General features: G+C 50.2%; 1 protein-coding gene across 2 annotated transcripts in view; it reads right to left on the reverse strand.

Moving 5' to 3' along the window:
• Positions 1-26,815, reverse strand: part of LOC129641143 (protein Shroom2-like) — a 140,801-nt gene that overhangs the window by 13,022 nt on the left and 100,964 nt on the right. Inside the window, exons 5-8 of one of the 2 annotated variants that reach the window (XM_055565925.1) lie at positions 7,307-7,378; positions 6,898-7,135; positions 1,975-2,496; positions 15-186 (exon numbers count right to left, since the gene is read on the reverse strand). In XM_055565925.1, coding sequence (XP_055421900.1) covers positions 15-186; positions 1,975-2,496; positions 6,898-7,135; positions 7,307-7,378 — 1,004 coding nt within the window. Of the gene's footprint in view, positions 1-14; positions 187-1,974; positions 2,497-6,897; positions 7,136-7,306; positions 7,379-26,815 lie in introns of those variants that run through there. The other variant, XM_055565926.1, reaches the window with a different exon arrangement.

The raw sequence follows: 26,815 nt of genomic DNA on the forward strand, positions 1-26,815 counted from the left end.
TTCGGCCTCCCTACCTTTTTGACTGACAGGTCGTGGTCCAAGTCACTGCCCGAGTCCTCCTCTGGCTCCTGCTGCTCCTGCAGGTCCTTCATCTTTATCAGCAGCTCCGCCTTGGGGGCTGACGTGCTGTAGTAGGCGGAGTTGGTGGCCAAGGGTGCGGCTGCCAGCACGCTGCTCTCCTCCCTCCTAGGGAACAAAACGGCAGAACGTCCACATTAGCTCCAATCATGTGCCCACAGACGCACCTGAAACCTGGGCTGGAACCTGCGAACCATGGGGCTGATGAAAGGACACGAGCCAGAAGAGAGGAGACAGCGGAAGCAGGGACAGAGTGGGCTTCGCTGGTGGCTAAGACTCTGCCTTCCAACGCAGGGGACAAGAGTTTGATCCCTTAGTCGGGAAGTAAAGACCCCACATGCTATGGGGTATGCCAAAAAAAATCAATCAACCAAGCAAACGAAAGTGTGGAAAGGGCAGGTGCTGAGGCCAGAACTACAAAGTTGCTCAGTTGTGTCAGACTCTTAGCAACCCCACGGACTGTAGCCCCCCAGGCTCCTCTGTCCATGGGATTTTCCAGGCCAGAATACTGGAGTGGGATGCCATTTCCTTCTCCAGGGGATATTCCCAACCCAGGGATCGAACCTGGGTCTCACACATTGCAGGCAGATGCTTTACAGTCTGAGCTACCAGGGAAGCCACCGAGAACTAGAACCCCCTGCCAATGGTACCCAAAGCCCCACCTGCAGGGGAGGAGGGCACAGATCATTTTCTCAGGGAGCCTGAGGTCTATGGGGAGCTGTCTGTTGCCACTCTAAGTGTGGCCACAGGCCCCAAGTTGACTGGGCATCCTTCCACCAGCAGCCACATTTGTGGCCTCTGAGCCCCTGTCTGCTACACGACGTTCGTGCTCCTGCCTACTATCAATGAGCGATGCTCACCGAGACCACGTGCACCAACAGGACAGATGTAAGCAGGTGTACTTCTGTGGGCAGGTGACTGAATACAAGATGCTAGAGAGGGTCCTTTACAGAACGAAACACATGAAACTCTTAGTCACTCAGTCGCATCCCACTCTTGGCGACCCCCGGGGAGTGTAGCCCACCAGGCTCCTCTGTGTGATGCTCCAGGTCAGAACACTGGAGTGGGTGGCCATTCCCTTCTCCAGGGGATCTTCCCAACCAAAGATCCCCTGGAGTATTCTGAAATGATAATATCTCTGGTCGTAACAACAAGCAAGAAATGTCACTGCCATCTGTGACTTCCAGCCTCCAAATGTGAATGTTAAGTGAAAGCAGCTCAGTCATGTGCCACTGTTTGCGACCCCATGGACTGTAGCCCGCCAGGCTCCTCTGTCCATGGGATTCTCCAGGCAAGAATACTGGAGTGGGTGGCCATTCCCTTCTCCAGGGGATCTTCCCAACCCAGGGATCGAACCCGGGTCTCCCCCATTGCAAGTGGATTCTTTACCGTCTAAGCCACCAGGGAAGCTCCTCCCCAGCCCTCTATACAGAATGCTGCTGCTGCTGCTGCTGCTAAGTCACTTCAGTTGTGTCCGACTCTGTGTGACCGAATTACAGCAAATTCACCCCCTCAGCTAAATACATAACAGAAGGCCTCTTGTGTAAACACATATCCTCCGTATAGCCTCAGCTCTCACTTCTCTGTAAGAAGCCTCTGCACCTCAGCACTAGTGACCTTTGGCGTTGGACCGCTGTTTGTTGGGGGGGGGGGGTCGTCCTGTGCCTCGTAGGTCGATGAGCACCATCCCTGACCTCCACTCACCCAGGGGCGACAACTAGAAGCGTCTCCAACATTGCCAAGTGTCCCAAGGGCAGACAGCAGAGAAAAAGCCCCACAGGCATTGCTAGAAACATGCCTTTTCCCTCTTTGCCCAACTGACGTCACGGTCCCCAGAATGGTTAGAACCGCACACAGGGAAGGACGGGGCGGAGGTGGGTGGGGTGGTGTACTCACCTCTCCTCCGCCGTCCTGGGCGAGGGCCCCTTGAGCAGCAGCTTCCTCCGTTGCTGTGCGCCTTCCAGGAGGTGCTCGTCTTTGGGGAAGATGCCCTCCATGAGGTCCATGGTGGTTCTCATCCTCACGCCGGGGTCCAGGATGTCCGCCAGCGACTTATCCCTGCCCGCGATCTCGCGGGCCAGCTCCTCTGACTTGAGGTCGTCGGCGGTCCTGTCTTTGGCCTTCACGTAGCTGAGTGCGGGAGGGGAGGCCCGGCCTTCCTTGGCAGGGGGCCCCGGGGCGCCGGTGGCAGGCTGGGGCTCGGCACCCTGGCGGCTGTAGGGGCAGAAGCGTGAGTAGGACTGCTCGGACGTGCTGAGTGTCTTGATCTGGTCCCGCTCGAGGCCCCGGGGCAGCGGAGGTGGCTCGGGGATGCAGGCCAGTGCCTGGCGGCTCTCCTTCTCCGGCTGGCTCTCCGAATGCACTATCTTGATGGGCACCATCTTCACTGTGGTGTTGTTGTCCATCACCCGCTCGATTCTGCCAAGACAAGGGTCATCCACTGGAGACACGTCGTGGCCCCAGGCACGGCTCAATGATCAGAACTCAGATGAGCAAATCGGCTGGTCCCATGGTGGGGGGAGGGGGGGCCTTCCAGACAGAGAAGCCCAGCTCAAAAGATGGGCCTATGCACGTCACAGGTTCCAGGACTGGGGAGACAAGATCTAGGAGTTCCTGCCCCTGGCCCCTCAACTTGGGTCTCTTGACCCTCCTCTGCCTCAAGGTGTTCAACTTGAGAAGGAAAATTCCAGCATCGCACCCAAGCAGGAAAACATACGCAAGACCCCTCTTCATTGCATGCTCTTCCCTCCACGCGTAGAAACCCTCCCCACCTACTAGTGACTTAGTGAAGTGAAGTGAAAGTCGCTCAGTCGTGTCCGACTCTTTGCGACCCCATGTCTATACAGTCCATGGAATTCTCCAGGCCAGAATATCGGAGTGGATAGACTTTTCCTTCTCCAGGGGATCTTCCCAACCCAGGGATCGAACCCGGGTCTCCCACATTGCAGGCGAATTCTTTACCATCTGAGCCACAAGGGAAGCCCAAGAATACTGGAGTGAGTGAAAGTGAAAGTGCAAGTCCAACTCTTTGAGATCCTTTGGCCTACACAGTCCATGGGATTCTCCAGGCCAGAACACTGCAGTGGGTAGCCTTTCCCCTCTCCAGGGGACCTTCCCAACCCAGGGATCGAACCCAGGTCTCCCACGTTGTAGAAGGATTCTTTACCAGCTGAGCCACCAGGGAAGCCCTACTCAGCATGTATTTACATCTCCACACCAGCCCTTGTTTTGTGGGGAAACTTGATTGGGGGAAAAAAAAAAAACAAAGCAATAGAAACAAATCCTCTGCAGCCTGTGATACCCTTTCTGACAAAGCAGGTCTTCCAGGTCATTCCTGACCACAACTACCTCTCCTCTTGAAACCCGTGCAGACTTCCACGTTCAGGAAGTTTGATGAGCTGCTCCCTCTGCTGCTGCTGCTGCTGCTGCTAAATCGCTTCAGTCGTGTCTGACTCTGTGCGACCACATAGATGGCAGCCCACCAGGCTCCCCCGTCCCTGGGATTCTCCAGGCAAGAACACTGGAGTGGGTTGCCATTTCCTTCTCCAGTGCATAAAAGTGAAAAGTGAAAGTGAAGTCGCTCAGTCGTGTTTGACCCTTAGCGACCCCATGGACTGCGGCCCACCAGGGTCCTCCGTCCATGGGATTTTCCAGGCAAGAGTACTGGAGTGGGGTGCCATTGCCTTCTCTGCTGCTCCCTCTACATAAAGACAAACCACACAGCAGACCAGACCTTACAGCCACCCGGTCGCATCCATTCCTGCCGAGAAGCAGGACCCGGGGGCGCGGAGGATGCAATGTGGGCTGGGCCCTGGCCACTGTCCAGGCTCCATCCAAGTGAGTCTGGACGGTTCTGCCCAGAGGGCCCGGTCCTCAGCAGCACCCAGTCCCGAGAGAATCCTCAGCCGGCATGCCACTGTCTCACTCTCTCTAGTCACTCAGTCATGTCCGACTCTCTGCGACCCCGTGGACTGTAGCCCTCCAGGCTCCTCTGTCCCTGGGATTCCTCCAGGCAAGAATAGTGGAATGGGTTGCCATGCCCTCCTCCAGGGGATCTTCTTGGCCCAGGGATGGAACCCAGGTCTCCTGCATTGCAGGCAGATTCTTTACTGACTATGAGGGAAGCCCCTGGCATGCCACCCTAAGTCTGATAAACCACACCACCCACAGGCAGATTCTCATAGCCTGAGATGCCCGAGGTGACTCAATGACCCTGAAGAGGTCCTCCTGGGTCCCTCCTCACAGACACACACACTCCAAACCCACAAACAGGCTCCAAGAAACTCCTGCCAATGCTTTTGTGAGCTGTCAAATCTCAGGCTCGCACCTGCTGCTGGGCAGGGTCCCCACCTTGTAGCAAACACACAAACCAACCTCAGAATGTCCAAGATTTCAAAGGAAGCTTCCCGCTTTCGGAACCAGAGTGGATGCATTTTTTTATTCCGAGCGAGTGACTACTCTCTAAAATCCCCCCAGGGTGGGAAGGCTGCACTTTCCTGCTCTCTGCATCCCTGCCTTGGACTGGCACACAACAAGACTGCACGACCCGCTTGCTGAATTCGAGAAGGCGTGTCTCAGGACAAAGGAGCTGCTCTGTGCCCTGGCTGGCTCCCCAAGTAGAGGTAACTGCAAGGGGAGAGATATGGGATATGGAGGGAGATGAGGCAGCACTCAAGAAGTCAGTCAGCAGGTACACAGACAAAAGAAGAGTGTCTGTGTCTGTCTATGTTAGTCGCTCAGTCCGACTCTCTGCGACCCCATGGACTGTAGCCCGCCAGGCTCCTCTATCCATGGGATTCTCCAGGCAAGAATACTGGAGTGGGTTACATTTCCTTTTCTGGGGGGAATCTTCCCGATCCAGGGATCGAACCCACATCTCCCACACTGCAGGCGGACTCTTTACTGTCTGAGCCACCAGGGGAACCCCAAGCGTCTCTGAGCTCTGCACAAACACCAGGCAGCTTGCAGGCCCTGTCCGATGTGTTTTACTCCCCGTCTGGTTGGTAGTTGATGACAGGCATGGAGCAGGTCTCCATTCATGAACCCTGGCTCAGAGTTCATGGTGGATCTCAAAGGCATTCTACTCTCTCAGGCTGCCACCAACCTGTAACATCGGCCCTGGGGACGGGGACACTGAACTCGGTACAGGGTAAGCCACCTTTCTTGGTAGGAAACTCCTGAGTGGCATGGTTACCATCTGCCCCACCACTGTGCTCCTTTGACCAGAACCCGGCCTTCTACAATGGCCAGTGCAGGAAAGGACGCTGGTTCAAGAAAACCTCTGTGGTCCCCAAAAATGACATACACGACGGGAGCCCAGTGGATGCGTCAAGACGCCCCCACTCAGTACTGTCAGGAAGTATTGCCACTGCTTGTGGAAACTCCTCTCAGACTCTTGGAAAAGACAAGAGTGAGAAAATCCACACTCTCTCGGGGCAAGAAAAAAATGAAACGCCCCCTCCCCACTTCCTAAAGTCAACAGAGGTCAGGAGTACCGAACAAACACTCACTCATGTTCCTCGGAGGAGCCCAAGTCCCAGACCAGGGCCCAAGGACCAAGAGGCCCATGTCAGCTCATCGACAACATTCCCACACACTCCACCCTCCACCCAAACCACAGCATCGTTTCTCCTCCCTTTCCGAGCTCCTCAATGTGCCCAGTAAAAAGGATCTCTAAGTGCCAGCTGCATTCAGAATGACTGAGGGTGATGCTGACCCCCAGATGAAGCTGCACTTGTCGTTCCACCCATGGGGAAACTCAGGATGCTATCAGTTAATGTCCATGTGGCGCTGTCTTCGGGGATAAAATAAAGTTCATGGACCTCCCCAGTGGCTCAGTGGTAAAAGAATCCACCTGCCGATGCAGGAGACACAAGTTCGAATCCTGGTCCACGGAGATCACACATCCTTTGAGAGACAAAGCCGGGACGCGGCAACTACTGAGCTCGAATTCCATGACAAGAGAAGCCCCTGCTCGCTGCTGCTAGAGAAAGCAAGCGTGACCACAGGGAAGACCCAACACCACCAAAAAGGCAAGCATCTCAAACGGGTAGAGTCAAGACTCTACAGCGGGAAGATGCAACAGAACTTTCCTGGGACAATGGAAACAGCCATACTCTGTGCTGTCCAGGGTACTAGCGGCTAGCCCCACAGGGTGCAACTGAGCAACAGGTTTTATTGCATTGTCATTAACTTTTGACCTGTGGTGTTGGAGAAGACTCTTGAGAGTCCCTTAGACTGCAAGGAGATCCAACCAGTCCATCCTAAAGGAGATCTGTCCTGAAAATGCATTGGAAGGACTGATGATGAAGCTGCAACTCCAATACTTTCTGGCCACCTGATGCAAAGAGCTGACTCATTGGAAAAGACCCTGACACTGGGAAAGATTGAAGACAGGAGGAGAAGGGGATGACAGAGGATGAGATGGTTGGATGGCATCACTGACTCAGTGGGTATGAGTTTGAGTAAACTCCAGGAGTTGGTGATGGAAAGGGAGGCCTGGCGTGCTACACTCCATGAGGTCTCAAAGAGTCAGACACGACTGAGCAAGTGAACTGTGACCCTCATGCTGACCCTCTGGCCCTTGGGGGGCCGGAAAGTCGACAGCAAGTTAAAAATCCAAGTGACCACTGGAGGGGGTGGGAGGTTGTGGGGGTCCTCTCCGTGTTAGTCCCAGGTCCCAGCCTGGGGAGCGGGGTCAAGGCCGCCAGGGAGCGGGGCGAGGCGGGGACGCATGTTCACACCCAGGGAGGATGCACGGGACCCTCCCGCAGTTGCAGGGAGCCCTAAACAGGGCAAGAAGGTAGGGAGAGATATTACCTGGCAGCATTCTCGTCCTGGATGAGCAGAGGGGGCTTGTCCGTCAGCTTCTGCGGCGCGAACTGCGGCGACGGCGAGCGCGAGGTGTCCATGGCAGAGGTCTGCAGGGGCCGGAATGGGGCAGGGAGCAGCACCTCCCGCCGGGGCCGGGCCGTGGGCTCCTCCACGCACCGCGTGCTCCGCGTGTCCACCGCCTCCGAGGAGGCCACGGAGGTGTGAGGCCGGCTGGGCGTGTCCCCTGGCGGCGGCCGGAGCTCACGCTTGGGCGGCTGTGGCCTCTGTAGGGTGGGTCTCCGGGCCGGCGCGGCGGCACTCAGGGGCCGGGGCTCCTGCCCCCGGGCGGGTGGCTCCAGGGGCGTGCGCGGCTCTGGGTACCGGTAATCGCGAGGGAGAGTGCCCGCCCGGCCACGGGCCTCCAGGGACACCTCAGGCCCTTCCCTGCCGCCAGGGGGTTCAGAGGTTTGCCGGGGGTCCCGCGGTGCTCCTGGGTGGTCCTCCGAACGCTGACCATCTGCTTGTCTAGGGGAAGCAAGGAAGAAGAATGAGCCAAGGGTTCCAGGGAACTCTCTCCTCCCCAAACCGACTGCGCCCTGCCGTCAAGGGCATGGGTAACTTCCCTTCAATGACTTTAAGGAATTAAATCCACCCATGTCTGCCCACGCCAGTCCCCGCTGCAATTGCAAACTGGCAGACATGAGGTGCAAACACACATGAGGCGGTACTCTGGCATGTCATACCAGAGAAGAGGAGGCACACACACGGCACACACACACACATGGGCACACACGCTGCCATGTGGGGGCAAAATACAATTCACACAAACATTAAACAAAACATGGGTGTGAAAATACTCACGGTGATATGGAGAAATACTGATTTCACATTGCAACAGTATTTTTATGGGACTTATTTCAGGAAATTGCCATATACAAAGGGATAAAACCTTTTCTGGGGAGGGAGAAGGAAATGGCAACTCACTCCAGTACCCTTGCCTGGAAAATCCCATGGAAGGAGGAGCCTGGTATGCTATAGTCCATGGGGTTGCAAAGAGTCGGACACAACTGAGTGACAAACACTTTCACTTTTCATCCATTTCCATATCCAGTTCTAGCTTTCTCTAACACATACTTAACATGCATACACACACACATACACACACACACCCTGGGAAAACACACGCAGGCATTCTGTACATGCATATGAAAATGAAAGTGAAGTCGCTCAGTCGTGTCTGACTCGTTGTGACCCCCATGGACTATAGCAGGCCAGGCCTCCCTGTCCATCACCAACTCCTGGAGCTTGCTCAAAGTCATGTCCATTGAGTCAGGAATACCATCCAACCAACTCATCCTCTGTTGTCCCCTTCTCCTCCTGCCTTCAATCTTTCCCAGCATCAGGGTCTTTTCTAATGAATCAGCTCTTTGCATCAGATGGCCAAAGTATTGAAGCTTCAGCATCAGTCCTTCCAATGAATATTCAGGACTGATTTCCTTCAGGATGGACTGGTTGGATCTCCCTGCAGTCCAAGGGACTTCTCAAGAGTCTTCTCCAACACCACAGTTCCAAAGCATCAATGCTTTGGTAGCCGTTCTCTTCTCCAGGGGATCTTCCCAACCCAGGGATAGGGTCTCCCACATTGCAGGCAGATGCTTGACCATCTGAGCCACCAGGGAAGCTGAAGCTTTATGATGTATATTGTACATGCATATATATATCCAGGCCATAATTAAAGCTCGTGGGTGTTACAATAACCAAACTCCCAATAAATGAGCCAGCCATGTGTCTGCTGCTTTGTCCTGAAACGTTCTTCTGACCTGAGCCATCAAATGAGCCTTGGACATGCATACACAATGCATAGCCTTCCGTCCACGGGAAGAGCTGTCTTGTGTTGAGACGACCTGAGGGCTGTTAGAGGAGACCCCACGAGATGGCAGTGGCCAGCCAGCAGGCAGAGCGTAAGTGCAAGAGGGGCTGTCACCTACTGCCTGACGTGCGGGACGGGATGGTTCTGCACACACACACCCAGCACGCGCTCAGCGCACAGGAGGTGCATCTGCTCTAGACCTTGCCATTGCAGCCGGCCCCACCCCATCCAGGCGGCTGCGCTGAGAGCTGAGTTCCCTAGGCGTGTTTCTCTTGCTGTGTCCTCAGGAGAAAGGTCCCTTCTGGGTTCCATGGCCGGTCTACAGGAGACCACCGACTTCCTCCCCCAAGTTCCCCAGCGTCCCCTGTCGTCTAGCGGGGGCCGGACTCTGCAACTGTCCTGCTCGTGAGCCCAGAGACAGCAGCTCAAAGGGTTTGGTAACTGGACGAAGACATCAGATCACCAGTCACCCTCCGGGACCCCGCAAGTGGGCAGGTTTGTTCTCCACTTCCAGCTTAATTGACTTCCCTGGTGGCTCAGATGGGTAAAGAATCTGCCTACAATGCGGGAGACCTGGCTTCAATCCCTGGGTTGGGAAGATCCCCTGGAGAAGGCAATGGCAACCCACTCTAGTACACTTGCCTGGAGAAAATCCCATGGACAGAGGACCTTGGTGGGCTACAGTCCACAGGGTCGCAAAGAGTCGGATATGACTGAGCGACTTCACTCACTTCCTGATTAATAAAATATTAACCCAGCTTAGGGAATTTAGTTTAAAACAAACAAGTAAAAAAAAAAAAAAAGCCAGGTAATTCCCTGGTGGTCCAGTGGTTCAGACTCGGTGCTTTGACTGCAGAGGGCCTGGGTTCATTCCTGCTCGGGGAACCAAGAAGCCACAAGCCACACGGGGAGGCCAGAAAAACCAACCAAAATAGGCATTATGTTGAGAAAAGAAACGTTCACATATTGAGCAGTCTGGCGAAGTCAGTCTGCTGAAATGAGAGTTAACTTGAATGTTCTGCCAACTCAAACAGCCTAAGAAAGGTACCCTTGTATATCGGCATTAAATACTAAAAGTAAAGGGCAGGCGGCAGTTGTAAGGTGAAGTCTTTCCTGCTGGGTCCGGGGGTTAAGAATCCGCCCGCCTATGCCCGGGACACGGGTTCAATCCCTGGGGGGCCCGGAAGATTTCACTTGCCATCGTGGGGCAACGAGTCTCGGGGGGCCACAACTACTCAGCCCGGGGGTTCCTCGACAAGAGAAGCCAAGTGTCACACTTAGAGAGTAGCCCCCCACATCGCTGCAACTAGAGAAAGCCCATGCAACAACGGAGAGCCAGTGTAGCCAAAAATAAAGTCACTGATTTTTTAAAAAAAGTTATCCAAACAGCTTGAACGATGCAATGGATGGTTCAGAGGACAATACACAGTCCAGCAGGTGTCTGCGTACAAAAGACGGAACGGCCTTTAGACAACAATCAGAGGAGGGTGACTCTTGGCTCAGATATCCTGTCACCCACTATCACCTCTGGCCAGCCAGGGAAAAGCCAACATAAGACATAACAGACACAGGTTCGATCCCTCGGTCGGGAAGATTCCCTTGGAGGAGGGAACGGCGCACACACACAAACACACACATGAATATTAGCCATGAATAAAAGAATGAAATGATGCCATTTGCAGCAACATGGATGGACCTGGAGATTAACGTACTAAATGAAATAAGTATGCCAGAGAAAGACAAATACCATATGATATCACTTATATGCAGAATCTTAAAAAAATGATACAAACAGACTTACTTATAAAACAGAAACAGACTCACAGACATACAAAACAAAACTAAGATTACAACAGGCCACAGCGGGGATAAATTTGAAGTTTGGGATTAACAGATACACACCAGCATAAACAACAAGGACCTACTGCATAGCACAGGGAAACTGTATTCAGTATCTTATAATACTCTCTATGTATAACTGAATCCCTCTGCTGTACACCTGAAACACTGTAAAGCAACTCTACTTTAATTTAATAAAAAAATCTAACCCTAACCAACCATCCCCTGGGGTAGGAAAGGGTAACCCACTCCAGTATTCTTGCCTGGAAAAGTCCATGGGCAGAGGAGGCTGGTGGGCTACAGTCCATGGGGTGGCAAAGACTTGGACACAACCGAGCATGCACGCATACAACCAGCCACCAGTGTTTAGGTTCCTCCAAAAACTAAAAAAGCTAGTGTATGACCGTGTCATCCCACTCCTGGGCATATACCCAGAGAAAAACATGATTTGAAAGGATACACACACCCCAATATTCATTGCCCCACTACTGACAACAGGCAAGACATGGAAGCACCCTGAATGTCCACTGACGGATATATGTGATACACATATACAACGGAAGATTATCTGGTTTAATGAAACGACGCCATTTGCAGTCAGACAGAGAAAGAAAAATCTCACAAATGATCCTGCTTACACATGGAATCTAAAATAAAAACGGTACAAATAAACTGATTTACGAAACAGAACAGACTCACAGACTTAAGAGAACGAACTTCGGTTTACCAGGGGGAAAGGGTGGGAGGGGGACAGACCGACTGGGAGGTAGGGATGGACATGTACACACAGCTACATTTAAACGGATAACCGACAGAGACCTGCTGTAAGGCCCGGGGAACTGTTCAGTATTCTACAGCAACCTAAATGGGAAAAAAGAATTTGAAAAAACAACAGACACACGAACGTGTATACCGAATCACTCTGCTGTATGCATGAAACTAACACATTATGAATCATCAACTATGCTCCAATATAAAATTTTTAAAAAAAAAAAAGGCCCCACTGTCAGCAGGAAGACAAACTGTAATGCACACAAGAAAAAATACAAACATGCAGATAATAACACACAAAGAACTCTGCTAGTCACCAAGGAAATGCAGGTCAACAATGAAACAGATTTGCCTGTCAAGTCACAGATTTAAAAAAGAATTTTTTTTTTTTAATTTATTTATTTGGCTGCCTGGAGTCTTTGTGGTGGCATGCAGGATCTTCGAGCGCTGTGCATGGGCCCTCCAATTGCGGTGCACAGGTTTAGTTGCTCTGAGGCAGGTGGCACTCAGTCCCCCGACCAGGGATCGAACCCGCATCCCCCGGCATTGCAAGGCAGTTTCTTAACCCCTGGACCACCAGGGGACTCCCAAATCTTTTCCAAAAGACTGCTTGGCAATTCCACGTCCAGACTGTCCTCCTAAGGAAATGAATGAGAGCAGGAGTATTTCACCACGTATGCCTGCTGCGGTATTACTTTCCATTGGGAAAGACTGGGAACACATCCCTACAAGTCCACGGTGTTCCCACTGGGTGGCCGGATCTTAAGAGTGCCAGGCATCACAGGTGTACAAGGAAAACAACGCTGTTTACATCAAGTATATAAAGTGTGATCACATGTCCCAAAGGAGACACACTGCTCTCTCTGGATGTGATCCTGAGGACCATTTTCACTGTCTTCCTTCTGCCTTCCAGGCCTTCCATATGTTTTTATATTTTATATATTCAAATTTTGGGGGGCCATATAGCTTGGCATGTGGGATCTTAACTCTTCAACCAGGGATCGAACCTATTCCCGCCTGCAGTTGAAGGTGAGAGTCTTAACCACTGGGCTGCCAGGGAAGTCCCTCTGTTTTTAATAAAAATGTTCTAATATTAGTAACACAGATTTTTTTTTTCTTTTTTTAAAGAACGAAATGTTACTAAAGACTACAGAACAGCCTAGGGAACCGTACCCCGAGATAAATATAAATCCTGGCTCTCAAAAACAAACCTCAAGCTTATGAAATAAGGGGCCACTTTTGAACTCTGGGAAACTGTGTGGGAAAACATATTAAAATACAGATAGGGCTTCCCTGGTGGCTCAGACAGTAAAGAATCCATCTGCAATGTGGGAGACCTGGGTTCGATCCCTGGGTTGGGAAGATCCCCTGGAGAAGGGATTGGCAACCCACTCCAGTATTCTGGCCTGGAGAATTCACTAGCCTGGTGGGGGGGCTCCAGTCCATGGGTCAGAAAGCACTGAGCGACTAACACTTTCAGAAGAGCGTTAGCATCTCTGTAAACTAAGAGAAAACCATCTGCTTTAAGCGTCTCCCTTTTAGCACAATGCAGGTGACCCCAAATTTTTGAAAATACCGTATCTCAGAATATTGTCTGATTGTTACTCAGCCGAACCATATTTAGAAACAGGTTATTTACTCAATAGGGTTCAGATATTTATTGTACATGAAAATTTTACTTTATTCCTATATGTCTATCAGTCATATGCACTTATGTGTGCATAAGTACATATACTTACACACTTGTGTGAATACATATATAACATGCATGCGTGTATACATATAGATGCAGGTGTGTCTGTATATATACGTGTTAAATACTTTGCTTGAATTTCCAGTTATTCTACTTAAAAAAATTGTACACTTTATCATTATTATTATTCTGGCTGAGTCACAAGGCATGTGAAACCTCAGTTGCCTGAACCAGGGACGGAACCCACACCCCCTGCCTTGGAAGGCAAAGTCCTAACCACTGGACCACCAGGGAAGTCCCATTGTTATTTTATTTTGAATGGCCTCCAAATATGTTTAAGAGCCCACTGGCTGGACTTTGTTAACAGTCCTTAAATAACACGGGGCATGTAAAGCTGCACCCAAGAGAACTTCATTTGCTAGCAGCTAACTTGATCACAGAACAGCTAAGTAGGTGTATCTGGCAAGCATGCTTGCAATGCATCAAGCACCTCTGCTGCTGCTGCTGCTGCTGCTGCTGCTAAGTCGCTTCAGTCATGTCCGACTCTGTGCGACTCCATAGATGGCAGACCACCAGGCTCCCCCGTCCCTGGGATTCTCCAAGCAAGAACACTGGAGTGGGTTGCCATTTCCTTCTCCAATGCATGAAAGTGGAAAGTGAAAGGGAAGTCACTCAGTCGTGTCCGACTCTTAGCGACCTCATGGACTGCAGCCCACCAGGCTCCTCCGTCCATGGGATTTTCCAGGCAAGAGTACTGGAGTGGGGTGCCATTGCCTTCTCCTCAAGCACCTCTTGCAAACAGAAAAGCCAAGTCTGCTGACAAGAGCCCATTTTATCAATAATTGGATCTCAAAGATAACACACACAAGTGTGTGTGTGTGTGTGTGTGAGAGAGACATATAAGTCTTCACTCACATGAATATCGGTAGCAACTGACCGCAACAAGACAACCCAGGAATCTGGATGGGGAATTTAAGCTCCTGGCTTCTCTCCCTGAGAATCGAAAATGATCACGGCTGAATGGATCCTTAGAAATCATTTAACCCCAACTCCCTACTTCACGGATGAAGAAACAGAAGGTCACATCCACGGGGGGCTTGGGACCTGTGTCCGCAGTCTCATAGCCTGCCTAAGAGGGGTCCGTATCTGTCTCGGCGCCCCGGAAACCCACGTGACAATTCCTCCACACTGCGCTGCTGGTGCGCTGGCCCTGGGACGTGACAGCGAGTGAGAGAAGCAGGTCTGGCATCCGAAACAGGTCGACACACAGGCTGTGCTGGTCTGCAGGACCTTTCATCACCAGGCGTGCTAGGAGCCAGCAGGAATCCCCACCGAGACGAATGTCCAGCCACATGGCACGTGAGAACTCCCCATTAGGAAGCTGTGTGAATCCACACTGCTGTATTTGCAATGGATGACCAACAAGGACCTGCTGCACAGCACAGGGAACTCTGCTCAGGGTCATATGGCAATCTTGTGAGGTCCAAGATATATAGGTGAGAAGCCTTTGTGAACCTCTAAGGAATTGAACCTCTGGAAGGAAAGTCAGAAAACACAACTGGGCACGGACCGGGGAGAGGCAGGCTCACCCTGGTGGACACAAAACGCCAGCTCTTTGTTGCTAGTGCTTCCCCACCTACACCTTGCTAAATTTTCATCCGTACAAGAGGAGGAGAATTCAAGGCAGTGAGGAGTAAAGCAAATGCATGCTGAGGGCCACACGGAGGAGTAGCTTCTCCAACCTGCAAAACCCCAATGCGGCTCGAAGAACAGTCAGTTTATGCCAAACACCCACCCGTCGGCATACATGACAGGGTCACATGTCACCCCAGCTGGGCAGGACAAGCCTTATCCAACCTGTATGGTCACCACCCATATGGATGGTCATTTCTAATACTCCTTTTAAAAATATTATTTTTAATTGGAGGATAATTGCTTTACAACATTGTATTAGCTTCTGCTGGACAACAATGCGAATCAGCCATGTGTATACATATAACCCCTCCCTCTTGAACCTCCCTCACTTCCCCCATCCCACCCCTGTAAGTCATCACAGAACACACCGAGCAGAGCTCCTTGTGTTATACGGTAGCTATTTTACCCATGATATGGTATATATGCGAATACTCCTTTAATAAATGGCTTTTCTGTGTTTCGTTCATGCATTCACGAATGACAATATTCCTGCAAATATTTTCCCATAAGTGGTATATGTTTGTTGGGTTCATGTGTGTGCACGTGTGTGTGTACGTGAGAAAGACGGAAAGGATGAAATGTCTCTCCACTATGCTTGACAGAAAGAAGCACAGAGACGTCCAAGTTTCTACCATCCAGAAAATATGCTTCTGCAAAGTAATGATAAAATATATATATTTCTAATATACACCCTCCAAGATTCTGGTTTCCAAGGGAAAAGAAACTATGTCTATACCATTCATCACAACTCGACCCAATCTTTTATTTATTTTATGACATAGTAACATATCATTTTCCCTTCATTCATTGTGTAGGTCTTCAGACAATGTATACAGCAGCAGGTTGTTATTAATGCTGCCAGGTAGCTTTCTGAAAACCTTCCTCCAAACCCCTTTTCCCCTCGACGGTTCACCTAGGCATGACTACCACTTCAGGCATGATCCACTTTCAAGAAGACTCCCACCCAGGGGAGTCAGTTCCTGCAGACTCAGACTGCGGCAGTTTCTCTGTGAAAACGGCATCTTTCCGCCACACACACCAAAGTGTGCTTGAGCAAAGCAAAACCGTTTCAATTACTTAGAAATATGGCCAAAATGAATAACACCTTTCATTTATCACAATTAAAAAAAAAGGCAAAAAAAAAACCCCAAAAAAACCAATCCCACAGTATATATGCAGCAAAAACCCATAAAGACTGCATGTCTCTCGACGGGCACAATCGAAAAAGAGCACAAATCCAATCATTGCAAAATGCTCACAACCAACCTCAAGCACTTTTCTCTATTTACATTTTATTTTTTTCACTGCAATCAGCAGGCTAGGAGTGAATTCACCCACCAAGCATTTTTTTTCATGACTCAACATGCACATGTGATTTCCCTGCCTTTTTTTTCCCCCCATTCTGCTGTGGCTGACTCACCATTTCCTTTCTCCATCCATATTCAAAGCCTCCTGTTGTGAAAATGCTTATTTCTTACTGTTATGGAAAAAGAAAAAAGGGCACAGCAAGCAAATGTCTTCACGCAGGGCTGGCGCCCTCCAAGGCTTGCCTCCTGGGGGACCCCTGGGGACCCTTGGGCAAGGGAAGCAGGTCTGCAGATCCCACTGAGGCGCTCGCCCCCCCTATGCCAAGGGCTCCCAGTCACCCCGGCTCGCCGTCAGCAGCACAATCCCAAGAACACACATGTCTACCAGCGCACGCGCGCACACACACACACACACACACACACACTCTACAGGCTCGCGTGCCTGCATGCAGACTGAGCTCCAGCGGACTCTGCATCCCCTATCTGCACGATTTAACCATCAGGCAGAACAATACACAGGGAGCCCATCTGCTGGTCTCCCCCAGATCCACCCCCCACCCACAACCCGCTCCCCTACCTCCGGCCCCGAGCCCCGGAGCTGGCAACTTGCTCCTCAAAGCAGGAGAACAAACGGGGCGTGAGCAGCTTGCAAGCCCGGAAAGCAGCCTTGCCCTGCAGACGCCCGGAGATGGGGGTGGCAGGGGTGCCTGGCGGCCTGACTGCGTCCGCTGCCGCCTAGCGATGGACAAGTCCACGCAGGCTCCCTCCGACTGCAACCCCAGGGGCCTCCAGGCTCCCCGGTGACTTCGCTGGCAAATCCTGAGGCCAAACCCCCAAAGCCTGGTCCTCCCGGAGCCTGTCTTCCTTTTTATCACTTAAAAGTGATAGGGGGAAAAAAAAAAAAAAAGCTCTGTCCACTCGATTGCGCCGCGTTTTATCCTTTAACTTGTGCCCGTTCAATCTCACAACCTTAAGGTCAGACGGAACAATGAAGTTGGGAAAAAAAAACAAAACAAAACCAACATTCAATAGCCCATTTCGAGTCTATCTGTGTTTTGGGGGTTTATTACACACTCGGTAGGAATGCGATTGGAACAACTAACAGTGTCTCTGAAGTTTTACTGCCTAGAAGGCATTGTGTGCAGACCACCAAGGGGTCGCAGGCTGACCCTGACCCAACCCGTCCCTTCACAGTGATCTATGTTTAAAGTCCCTGCACCACCCTCCCCAGACAGCCTGAGGCCTTGGGTGCTCACCACCTCCCAAACACTCAGGAAGTGCCCCCAACCAGGGTCCCTAACAGCCCCTTCCCACACAGACTGCCTTGACCCTCTCCAGCCCAGCACTTACCCTTCAGGTCCAAGGTTCACCACCGGCTTCAACCTCTTCAAAATGCACCCCAATTAACTTTCCATTCTTGCTCAATGAAACAAACAACCCACACCACTTTCAATATCCCCTGAATTGTGGCTATTTTTGGCTCCCCTGGTGGCTCAGACAGTAAAGAATCGCCTGCAGTGCAGAGGATCCGAGTTCAATCCCTGGGTTAGGAAGATCCCCCCAACCCCAGAGAAGAGAATGGCAACCCATTCCAGTACTCTTGCCTAGGGAAATTCCATGGACAGAGGAGCCTGGTGGGCTAGAGTCCGTACAGTTGTAACAAGTCAGACACCACTGAGAGACTAACACACACATGTGGCTATTTTAACTAAAGGTGACTTTCTTTTTGCACCTGCTTGATCTTAGACACTGTCCTGCTCCATTACTGTTACACACATTAAACTTTCACACGAATCTGCAAGGAAGGTCGCTGCTATGTTTATCTCCAGGCCAGCATACTAGTGAGTCAAAGTCACTCAGTCGTGTCCAACTCTTTGTGATCCCATGGACTATAAAGTTCATGGGATTCTCCAGGCCAGAATACTGGAGTGAGTAGCCTTTCCCTTCTCCAGAGGATCCTCCCAACCCAGGGATCGAACCAGTGTCTCCTGCATTGCAGGTGGATTCTTTACCAGCTGAGGCACAAGGTAAGCCAAATAATGTATTAATTAAGTATGCTATTCACCCCCACTAAATTTTAATAAAATAGAATTAACCCACTGAAATAATGTCGTAATGTCACAGTAAGTTGGGAATTGCTGAGGCAAGCCACAAACATCAGGAAGCAAACTAAAGACAGATGGGCATGAAAGAATTCTGATGGTGACAAGGCAACCAAGTACGTTAAGTAAGTCTATGCAGATGCTGAATATAAGTTAATATCTGGGAACTCTGGGGTTTTCACGTTGCTGTTTAGTCGCTAAGTCATGTCTGACTCTTGTGACCCCTTGGACTGTAGTCCACCAGGCTCTTCTGTCCATGGGATTTTCCAGGCAAGAACACTGGAGTGGATTCTCCTCCAGGGGAATCTTCCTGACCCAGGGATCGAACCTGGGCCTCCTGCATTGGCAGGCGGATCTTTACAGACTAGGTCACGAGGGAAACCATGTTTCAGGGAAGACTAGTTATTGGGATGTTATTAGCAAGCTTAGCTGGCTTGATGCAACCACACAGAAAAGAAGAGAATGGATTTGAACCTGTTTTCTCCCCCCAAAGCCCACATTCTTCACACTTGTTTGTTTTTTAAGTAATTTTATTTATTTGTTTTTGGTGGTGCTGTGTTTTCATTGCTGCAGACTTTCTCCAGCTGCAGTGATCTGGGGCTACTCCCCAGTTGTGGGGTGTGGCCTTCCCGTTGCGGTGACTTCTCGTTGCAGAGCATGGGTTCTATGGCACACGAATTTCAGCACTTGCAGCTCCTGGGCTCAGTAGTTGTGGCTTAGCTGCTCCGCGGCATGTGAGATCTGCCTGGCTAGGGATCGAACCTGTGTCTCCTGCATTGACAGGTGGATTCTTTACCACTGAGCCTCCAGGGAGGCCCCTGCACACTGGCTTTCATCTCCGTGTATTATTTTACCAAGCCCAGGACCCACCACTACCGAGGGCGCCATCCACCCAAGGCCTGCCGCATATCTCAGAGCAGAACCCAAAGCCGTCCATATTAACAGGCGTCCACGAAGAGCCTCGTGGCTTTCCTGGGGGCTTCTCTGGGTGGTCCAGGGGCTAAGACTCCATGCTCCCAAGAAAGGGACCTAGTTTCAATCCCGGGTCAGGGAACTAAGATCCCACATGCCATCCCTAAGAGTTTGCATGCCCCCCACTAAAGATGCTACATGCCACAGTTAAGAGCTGGTACAGCCAAATAAATGAGGTTCGCACCTGACATTTACAAGCTAACTCGAAATGCCATGAGGAAAGCTACTCCAACACTTCCTTTCAGAATGCTTTTAGATTTACAGAAAAATTACAAGAGGAGAACGTTCCCTACACCCGTTTTCCCTGCTGTCAACACATTAGTACAATTGCCATAATTGCCATTAGGACGTTTGACTAAGTTGCTAAGTCGTATCCGACTCTTTGAGACCCCTGGGACTGCAGCAAGCCAGGCTTCCCTGTACTCTACTATCTCCTGGCGTTTACTCAAACTGAGTCCACTGAGTCAGTGATGCCATCCAACCAGCTCATCACACTGCAGACTTCGTTTTGTATACTGCCAGCCCCAACCCTAGACTTGCCCGTTTCTCCAAGGAGCCCTGGATCTTTTAATGGAAAAGTAGAGACATCACTTTGCCGACAAGGATCCGTCTAGTAAAAGCTACGGTTTTTCCAGTAGTCACCTTCGGATGTGAGAGTTGGACCATAAAGAAGGCTGAGCACCGAAGAACTGATGCTTTCGAACTGTTGTGTTGGAGAAGACTTGAGAGTCCCTTGGAGAGCAAGATCAAACCAGTCAATCCTTAAGGAAATCAACCCTGAGTATTCACTGGAAGGACTGATGCTGAAGCTGAAGCCCCAATACGTTGGCCACCTGATGCAAAGAACTGACTCATTGGAAAAGACCCTGATGCTGGCAAAGACTGAGGGCAGGATAAGGGGGTGACAGAGGATGAGACGGTTGGATGGCATCACCGACTTAATGGACATGAGTCTGAACAAGCTCCGGGAGATGGTGATAGACAGGGAAGCCTGGCGTGCTGCAGTCCATGGGGTCGCAAAGAGTCAGACACGACTGAGCCACTGAAATGAACTGAACTGAGCCACACCCAGCCCTTCGGGGACCGTCCACGCCTGCTCCCAGGTCACAATGGCAGAGCTGTCTGCAGGCTGGGAACACTGAGTTCCCTGAGGGCCAAAGTGTTTACCGGTCTGATCCTTTGCAAAGCTTGTTGACCTCTGAGCTAGAGCCAAGACTCTCAGACTGGAGTCACACAGGACCTTGTTTCTTTTTTTTGTTTCCAACCTCCCAACAAAAATTTTATACCAAAGTGGGTGTAATTAATTTACATGCTCACGGTCAATATGTAGAAATTCTATTGATCTACACAGAACACATGGTCTCAGCTGGGTTAGATGTGTGACAATTTAATGAGTGAAAAGTAGCATTTTTATTGCAGTCTTTCTTTTAAAACTGTATTCAAGGGCAGCTGATTTACCATGCTGTGTTAATTTCTGCTGTACAACAAAGTGATTCAGCTATACATATAGATATATTCTTTCATATTCTTTGCCATGATGGTTTACCACAGGATATTGAATATAGTTCCCTGTGCTCTACAGTCAGTTCAGTTCAGTCGCTCAGTCGTGTCTGACTCTTTGCAACCCCATGGACTGCAGCACGCCAGGCCTCCCTGTCCATCACCAACTCCCAGAGCTTGCTCACACTCATGTCCATCGAGTCAGTGATGTCATCCAACCATCTCATCCTCTGTCGTCCCTTTCTCCACCTGCCTTCAATCTTTCCCAACATCAGAATCTTTTCCAGTCAGTCAGTTCTTCGCATCAGGTGGCCAAAGGATTGGAGCTTCAGCATCAGCCTCAGTCCTTCCAATGAACATTCAGGACTGATCTCCTTTAGGATGGACTGGTTGGATCCCCTTGCAGTCCAAGGGACTCTCTCAAAGAGTCGTCTTCTCCAGCACCACAGCTCAAAAGAATCAATTCTTCGGTGCTCAGCTTTCTTTATGTGCTCTACAATAGGACCCTGTTTATCCATCCTGTATAGAATAGTTTGCATCTTCTAACCCCAAACTCCCAATCCTTCCTTCCCCACACCGACCTCCTCTGTAACCACAAATCTGTTCCCAAATAGCATCATTAATTAAACAAAAAAAAAAAAAAAACATTTTTTGTGGATTTCCAGCATTGATGTGATTTGAAAAACTGAGACGAAGCTCATATACCCAAAAATTCACCCTCTGGCAGTGTCCAGCTTAGCAGGAGGTTTAGCAGCTTTTAGTAAATTCACGGAGTTGGGCAGCATGACCACTATCTCATTCCACAATGTTTCCATCACCCACACAGGAGCTCCACACCACTGGGACAGACTGCCATCCTCCGAACCTTCACCCACCTCCCCTGTGTCTCCACGGATCTGCCTTTTCTGGGCAGCATCTACACGCAGAATCATGCAAGGAGAGGCTTTTTATGATATTGTTACATACGTCTAGTTTCCTCGTTTTTACAGCTCTTAGACGTGAAACACAAAGTGTTAGTTATTCAGTCGTGTCTGACTCTCTGTGACCCCACGCACTGCTGACCGCCAGGATCCTCTGTCCATGGGACTGTCCAGGCAAGGATACTGGAGTGGGTAGCCATTCCCTTCTGCAGGGTATCTTCCCGATCCAGGATCAAACCTCGGTCTCCTGCATGCCGGCAGAATCTATACTATCTGAGCCACCAGAGAAGCCATAAAACATAAAACAGATATGCAAGTGACATGAGAGCAGAGCATTAAGCCAACGTTTATGTCACAGCTTTGCTGGAAATGAACTGTTTCTCTCGTGGCCCCAGACACCCCACTTCCTGTAGGTGCAGTTACCGTGGCTTCCCACATGCCACGTAAGGACTCACTGCTCCCCTCTGCAAGGACAGGAGCTACAGCTCTGCTGCCAGGGCGCCCTGAGGGCTCACCCCTTGTGTGTGGAGACAGCTGGGTTCTTGCGTGAGCCTGGACTCAACTTTTTGTCCCTGCTGGGGACGTCCAGCTCATCACCTCCAACAATGTGACCCAAACACACACAAGGCGTGACCGTGCACACTGTCCAGAACATCCTGGTAATAATTCTAAGATTCCTCAGTGGGTACAAGCCTTCCCTTTGGGGTGATGAGAATGTTCTGGAAGTGGATGGTGGTGATGGATGAACTAATCCCTTCAGGGTGATGAGAATGTTCTGGAAGTGGATGGTGGTAATGGATGAACTAATTCCTACTGAGTGATGAGAATGTTCTGGAAGTGGATGGTGGTGATGGATGAACTAATCCCATCAGGGTGATAAGAATGTTCTAGAAGTAGATGGTGGTGATGGATGAACTAATCCCTTTGGGGTGGTGAGAATGTTCTGGAAGTGGATGGTGGTAATGGATGAACTAATTCCTACTGAGTGATGAGAATGTTCTAGAAGTGGATGGTGGTGATGGATGAACTAATCCCTTTGGGGTGGTGAGAATGTTCTAGAAGTGGATGGTGGTGACAGATGAAGTAGACCTTTTGGGGTAGTAAGAATGTTCTGGAAGTGGATGGTGGTGATGGATGAACTAATCCCTTTGGGGTCATGAGAACATTCTCGAAGGGCAGTGTGGTGATGGATGATGAACTAAGCCCTGGAGCCCTCTGACCACTGCCCTTACAATGCTCCCTTCTGATTAACAGGGAGTCACAAGACAAAACCAGGCAGTAAGCAAACCTGCCCGTCCCTCAGCCCAGCTCTGCATTTCTGGAAGTCGCCTGGCTATAAACACAAGGAGAGAATGTAGTGACAAATGAAGACATTAAAACCAGCACCAGACGCTGAGCCCAGGACTTTCCCATAGCCACTGCTCCTAATCTCTGGGAGTACGGAGGTCGGTCAGCAAGGCTCCCTGCATAGGAGATGCTGCACCACCAGAAGGAAGCTGGACTCCGCCCTGGAAAGTTCAAGCTTGGCCTTCACCTTGTGATCGTCCCAGCGTGACTTTCTAATTACCCAGCATGGCAGTTCAGAAGGGAAAACTTCACTGCCGCCTTAGCTCACTGAATTCAGGCCAGAAAAGCAAGCAGCACATGAGGGTGGAACACTCTCCAATTATGAAACCTTCTGAGATGTGTACTGGTTTCATGCTCAACACTTAACACTTACCTCTCAACAGATCATCCTGCTTGACCTTAATACAATAAATGGTGTCTTTCAGTAAATGGAGTGTGCATCTTTTTTAAGAATTGGAACGTCCTTCCCATATGTCAGCCTGTGAGTGCACACAAGGTCAGTCCTGTGTGTGGAACGAACGTATGAACACCAAGGGGAAAAGGGTGGCTGCGGGGAACCAGGAGATTGACACATACACACCACTGATGAAGAAAGTGGGAAAAAAATAGTGAAAGCGTTAGCTGTTCAGTTGCATCTGATTGCAACCCCATGGACTGTAGCCCGCCAGGCCCCTCTGTCCATGGGATTCTCCAGGCAAGAATACTGGAGTGGGTTGCCATTCCCTTCTCCAGGGGATCTTCCTGACCCAGGGATTGAACTCGTGTCCCCCAAGTTGCAGGCAGATTGTTTACTATCTGAGCCACCAGGGAAGCCCATACACTATTGATGGAAAAGTGAAAGTTGCTCAGTTGTGTCTGACTCTTTGTGACCCCATGGACAGTCCATGGAATTCTCTAGGCCAGAACACTGAAGTGGGTAGCCTTTCCCTTCTCCAGGGGATCTTCCCAATCCAGAGATTGAACCCAGGTCTCCCACATTGCAGGCGGATTCTTTACCATCTGAGCCACCAGGGAAGCCATACTCTATTGATACTATGTATAAAATATATAACTAGTAAGAACCTATTCTATAGCACAGGGAACTGCCTGCTCTGTGGGGATCTAAATGGGAAGAACTTTTTCAAAGACAGCATATATATCTATCCGCATCTATACACACAGCTGATTCATTTTGCTGTACAGCAGAAACTAACACAACACTGTTAAGCAACTATACTCCAATAAAAACTAATTAATAAAAAAAGAAGTCAGACTTGGCATCGGGCTCTGGACACCAAGCCACCTCTCAGGGGAAGTCGGACAGGGAGGTGACCCTCAGCTGGATTTAAGTGTGTTGATGGATTTACTATGAAAACATGCTTTTCCCTAAAGAGCATAAATCATGCTCCACCAATGTAAAACACATTCCACCTTCTGGCTGTTACTGGGCTTAAGGATCCATTCTTAAGTCTCCACCGCGACCCCCCCTTCTCCCACATGTCCCAACAAAACACAAGCCTGCAGGTCAGAGCTGGTCGGCTGGCAGCAACTCCTCCTGGAGGGGGCGGAGGTAGCCAGGAGGAGGATGGAGGCAGGAACCTGCCAGAGGCCACAGCGCCGGGCTCCACCCCACAAGAATACTCTGCAGAACCTCCCAGAACAGAATCCTCTACAATTTTTCCACATAGCAAGAGGTGGGGGTGGGGGTCGGGGGTGGGGGGCTGGGGATGGTTTCTGGATGATTCAAGCAGATGGCATGTATGGTGCACTTTCTTTCTGTAAGTATCCCATGTGATAAATAAAGGAAATACTTGTACCATAAAATTTCCTTGTGATAAACAAGGAAATATCTGTACCACTCACCCTAATGTACAATCAGTGGGAGCCGTGAGCTTGTCTCTCGGCAACTAGATAGTCTCATCTGGGGGAGTGATGGGAGATACAGACACCTGAAGGGCACTGCTTATGTCCAGTCTAGTCCATAACTGGGCTTCCCGGGCGGCTCAGCTGGTAAAGAATCCGCCTGCAATGCAGGAGACCCCGGTTTGATTCCTGGGTGGGGAAAATCCACCGGAGAAGGGATAGTCTATCCACTCCAGTATTCTTGGGCTTCCCTGGTGGCTCAGCTGGTAAAGAATTCGCCTGCAAGGCGGGAGACCTGGGTTCGATTCCTGGGTTGGGAAAATCCCCTGGAGTAGGGACAGGCTACCCACTCCAGTATTCTTGCCTGGAGAATCCAATGGACAGAGGAGCCTGGTGGGCTACAGTCAATGGGGTCACTAAGAGTCGGATACATTGGGCTTCCCTGGTGGCTCAGATGGTAAAGAATCTGCCTGCAGTGCGGGAGACCAGGGTGCGATCTCTGGGTCAGGAAGATCCCCTGGAGAAGGGAATGGCAACCCACTCCAGCATTCTTGCCTGGAGAATCCCCTGGATGGAGGAGCCTGGCAGGCTACAGGTCCATGGGGTTGCAAAGAGTCGGACATGACTGAGCGACTTCACTGTCTTTCTTTCTTTAGCGGCCAACAAGTTCGTGGTACCAAATTTGACATGCTGATGCCTTCACTCTAAAAAGCAAGGAGAGCCTGCTGCTTCACGTACTGCCAGGTCAACTACATTCGTCAATACAAGTTCAGCAGCAGGGTTCTGCCAACGGACAATCATCCAAAAGGAGCTGAGTCTCTCCACTCATGTTCTGGTTAACAGATCAGCAGTTAGAGGGTGTTAGTTGCTCAGTCCTGTCCGACCACGTAACATTTAAAAAATTGACAATTATGTGTCATCCCCCCAGTTGTAAGCATGGGTGTCTTTTCTTCCCTCCTACGCTAGAAGTCCCTGTAGGGGTGGAACGCCTGTCCTACTTGATGCAGAACCAGAATTCTGAACCTCAGAAAAATGTTCTCAATTTGGAGAGTTGGGGGGGGAGAATGGATACATGCATATGTAGGGCTGCGTCCCTTCGCTGTTCACCTGAAACTATCACATTGTTAATTGGCTATAGTGAAAGTGAAGTCGCTCAGTTGTGTCTGACTCTTTGCAACCCCCGGGACTGTAGCCCACCAGGCTCTTCCATCCATGGGATTTTCCAGGCCGGAATACTGGAGTGTGTTGCCATTTCTTTCTCCAGGGGATCTTCCCGACCCAGGGACTGAATCCGGGTCTCCTGCATTGCAGACAGGCGCTTTACCATCTGAGCCACCAGGGAAGCCCAATTGGCTATACTCCAATATAAAATAAAGTTTTTTTTAAAAGTTCTCAATTTGATTTACATGAATAATTATCTTGATACTCTTCTGGCACCCTAATAAATACAACAAAAACCAGTTTTCATTATCATGTTCTGGTTAACAGATCAGCAGTTAGAGGGCGTTAGTTGCTCAGTCCTGTCCGACTCTCTGCAACCACATAGTCCGCCAGGCTCCTCTGTCCATGGGACTGTCCAGGCAAGAATACTGGAGCGGGTAGCCACGTCTTTTGCAAGGGGATCTTCACGATCCAGGGCTTGAACCTGGGTCTCCCGCACTGCAGGCAGATTCTTTACCGTCTGAGCCACCAGAGAAGCCCTTATACAGACTGTTTTACATTAATTTATGCAAAACACTGGGCATCTTTAAATCTTTGCATTATAGATCTCAAAGGACAGTCCCTTGTCTGCATTTTCATTTATTTTATTCTCAAATTTAAGTGTTTCGAGGGCACTCTCTTTGGCCAGTTACTTCAGAAAATAAAACATTCTCCAAAAGCAGCTGACCACAACTTTTCGACATTCCCGTTCTAGAATTTCACTTGAGTCTCTCCGCTCTTTAAAAACCCACAGGATGATTCTGAAAATTGCTAGGTTGGTCGCGCAAAAGCGGGAAAGCTTCTGGAAGTCACTCCCTCAGAGTGGTTACCCACACAGCCTGCCAGAAGCCAAGGCTGTGATGCAC

The sequence above is a fragment of the Bubalus kerabau genome, unplaced genomic scaffold (assembly GCF_029407905.1).
Source record: "Bubalus kerabau isolate K-KA32 ecotype Philippines breed swamp buffalo unplaced genomic scaffold, PCC_UOA_SB_1v2 scaffold_78, whole genome shotgun sequence".
NCBI classification, from domain to species: Eukaryota; Metazoa; Chordata; class Mammalia; order Artiodactyla; family Bovidae; genus Bubalus; species Bubalus kerabau.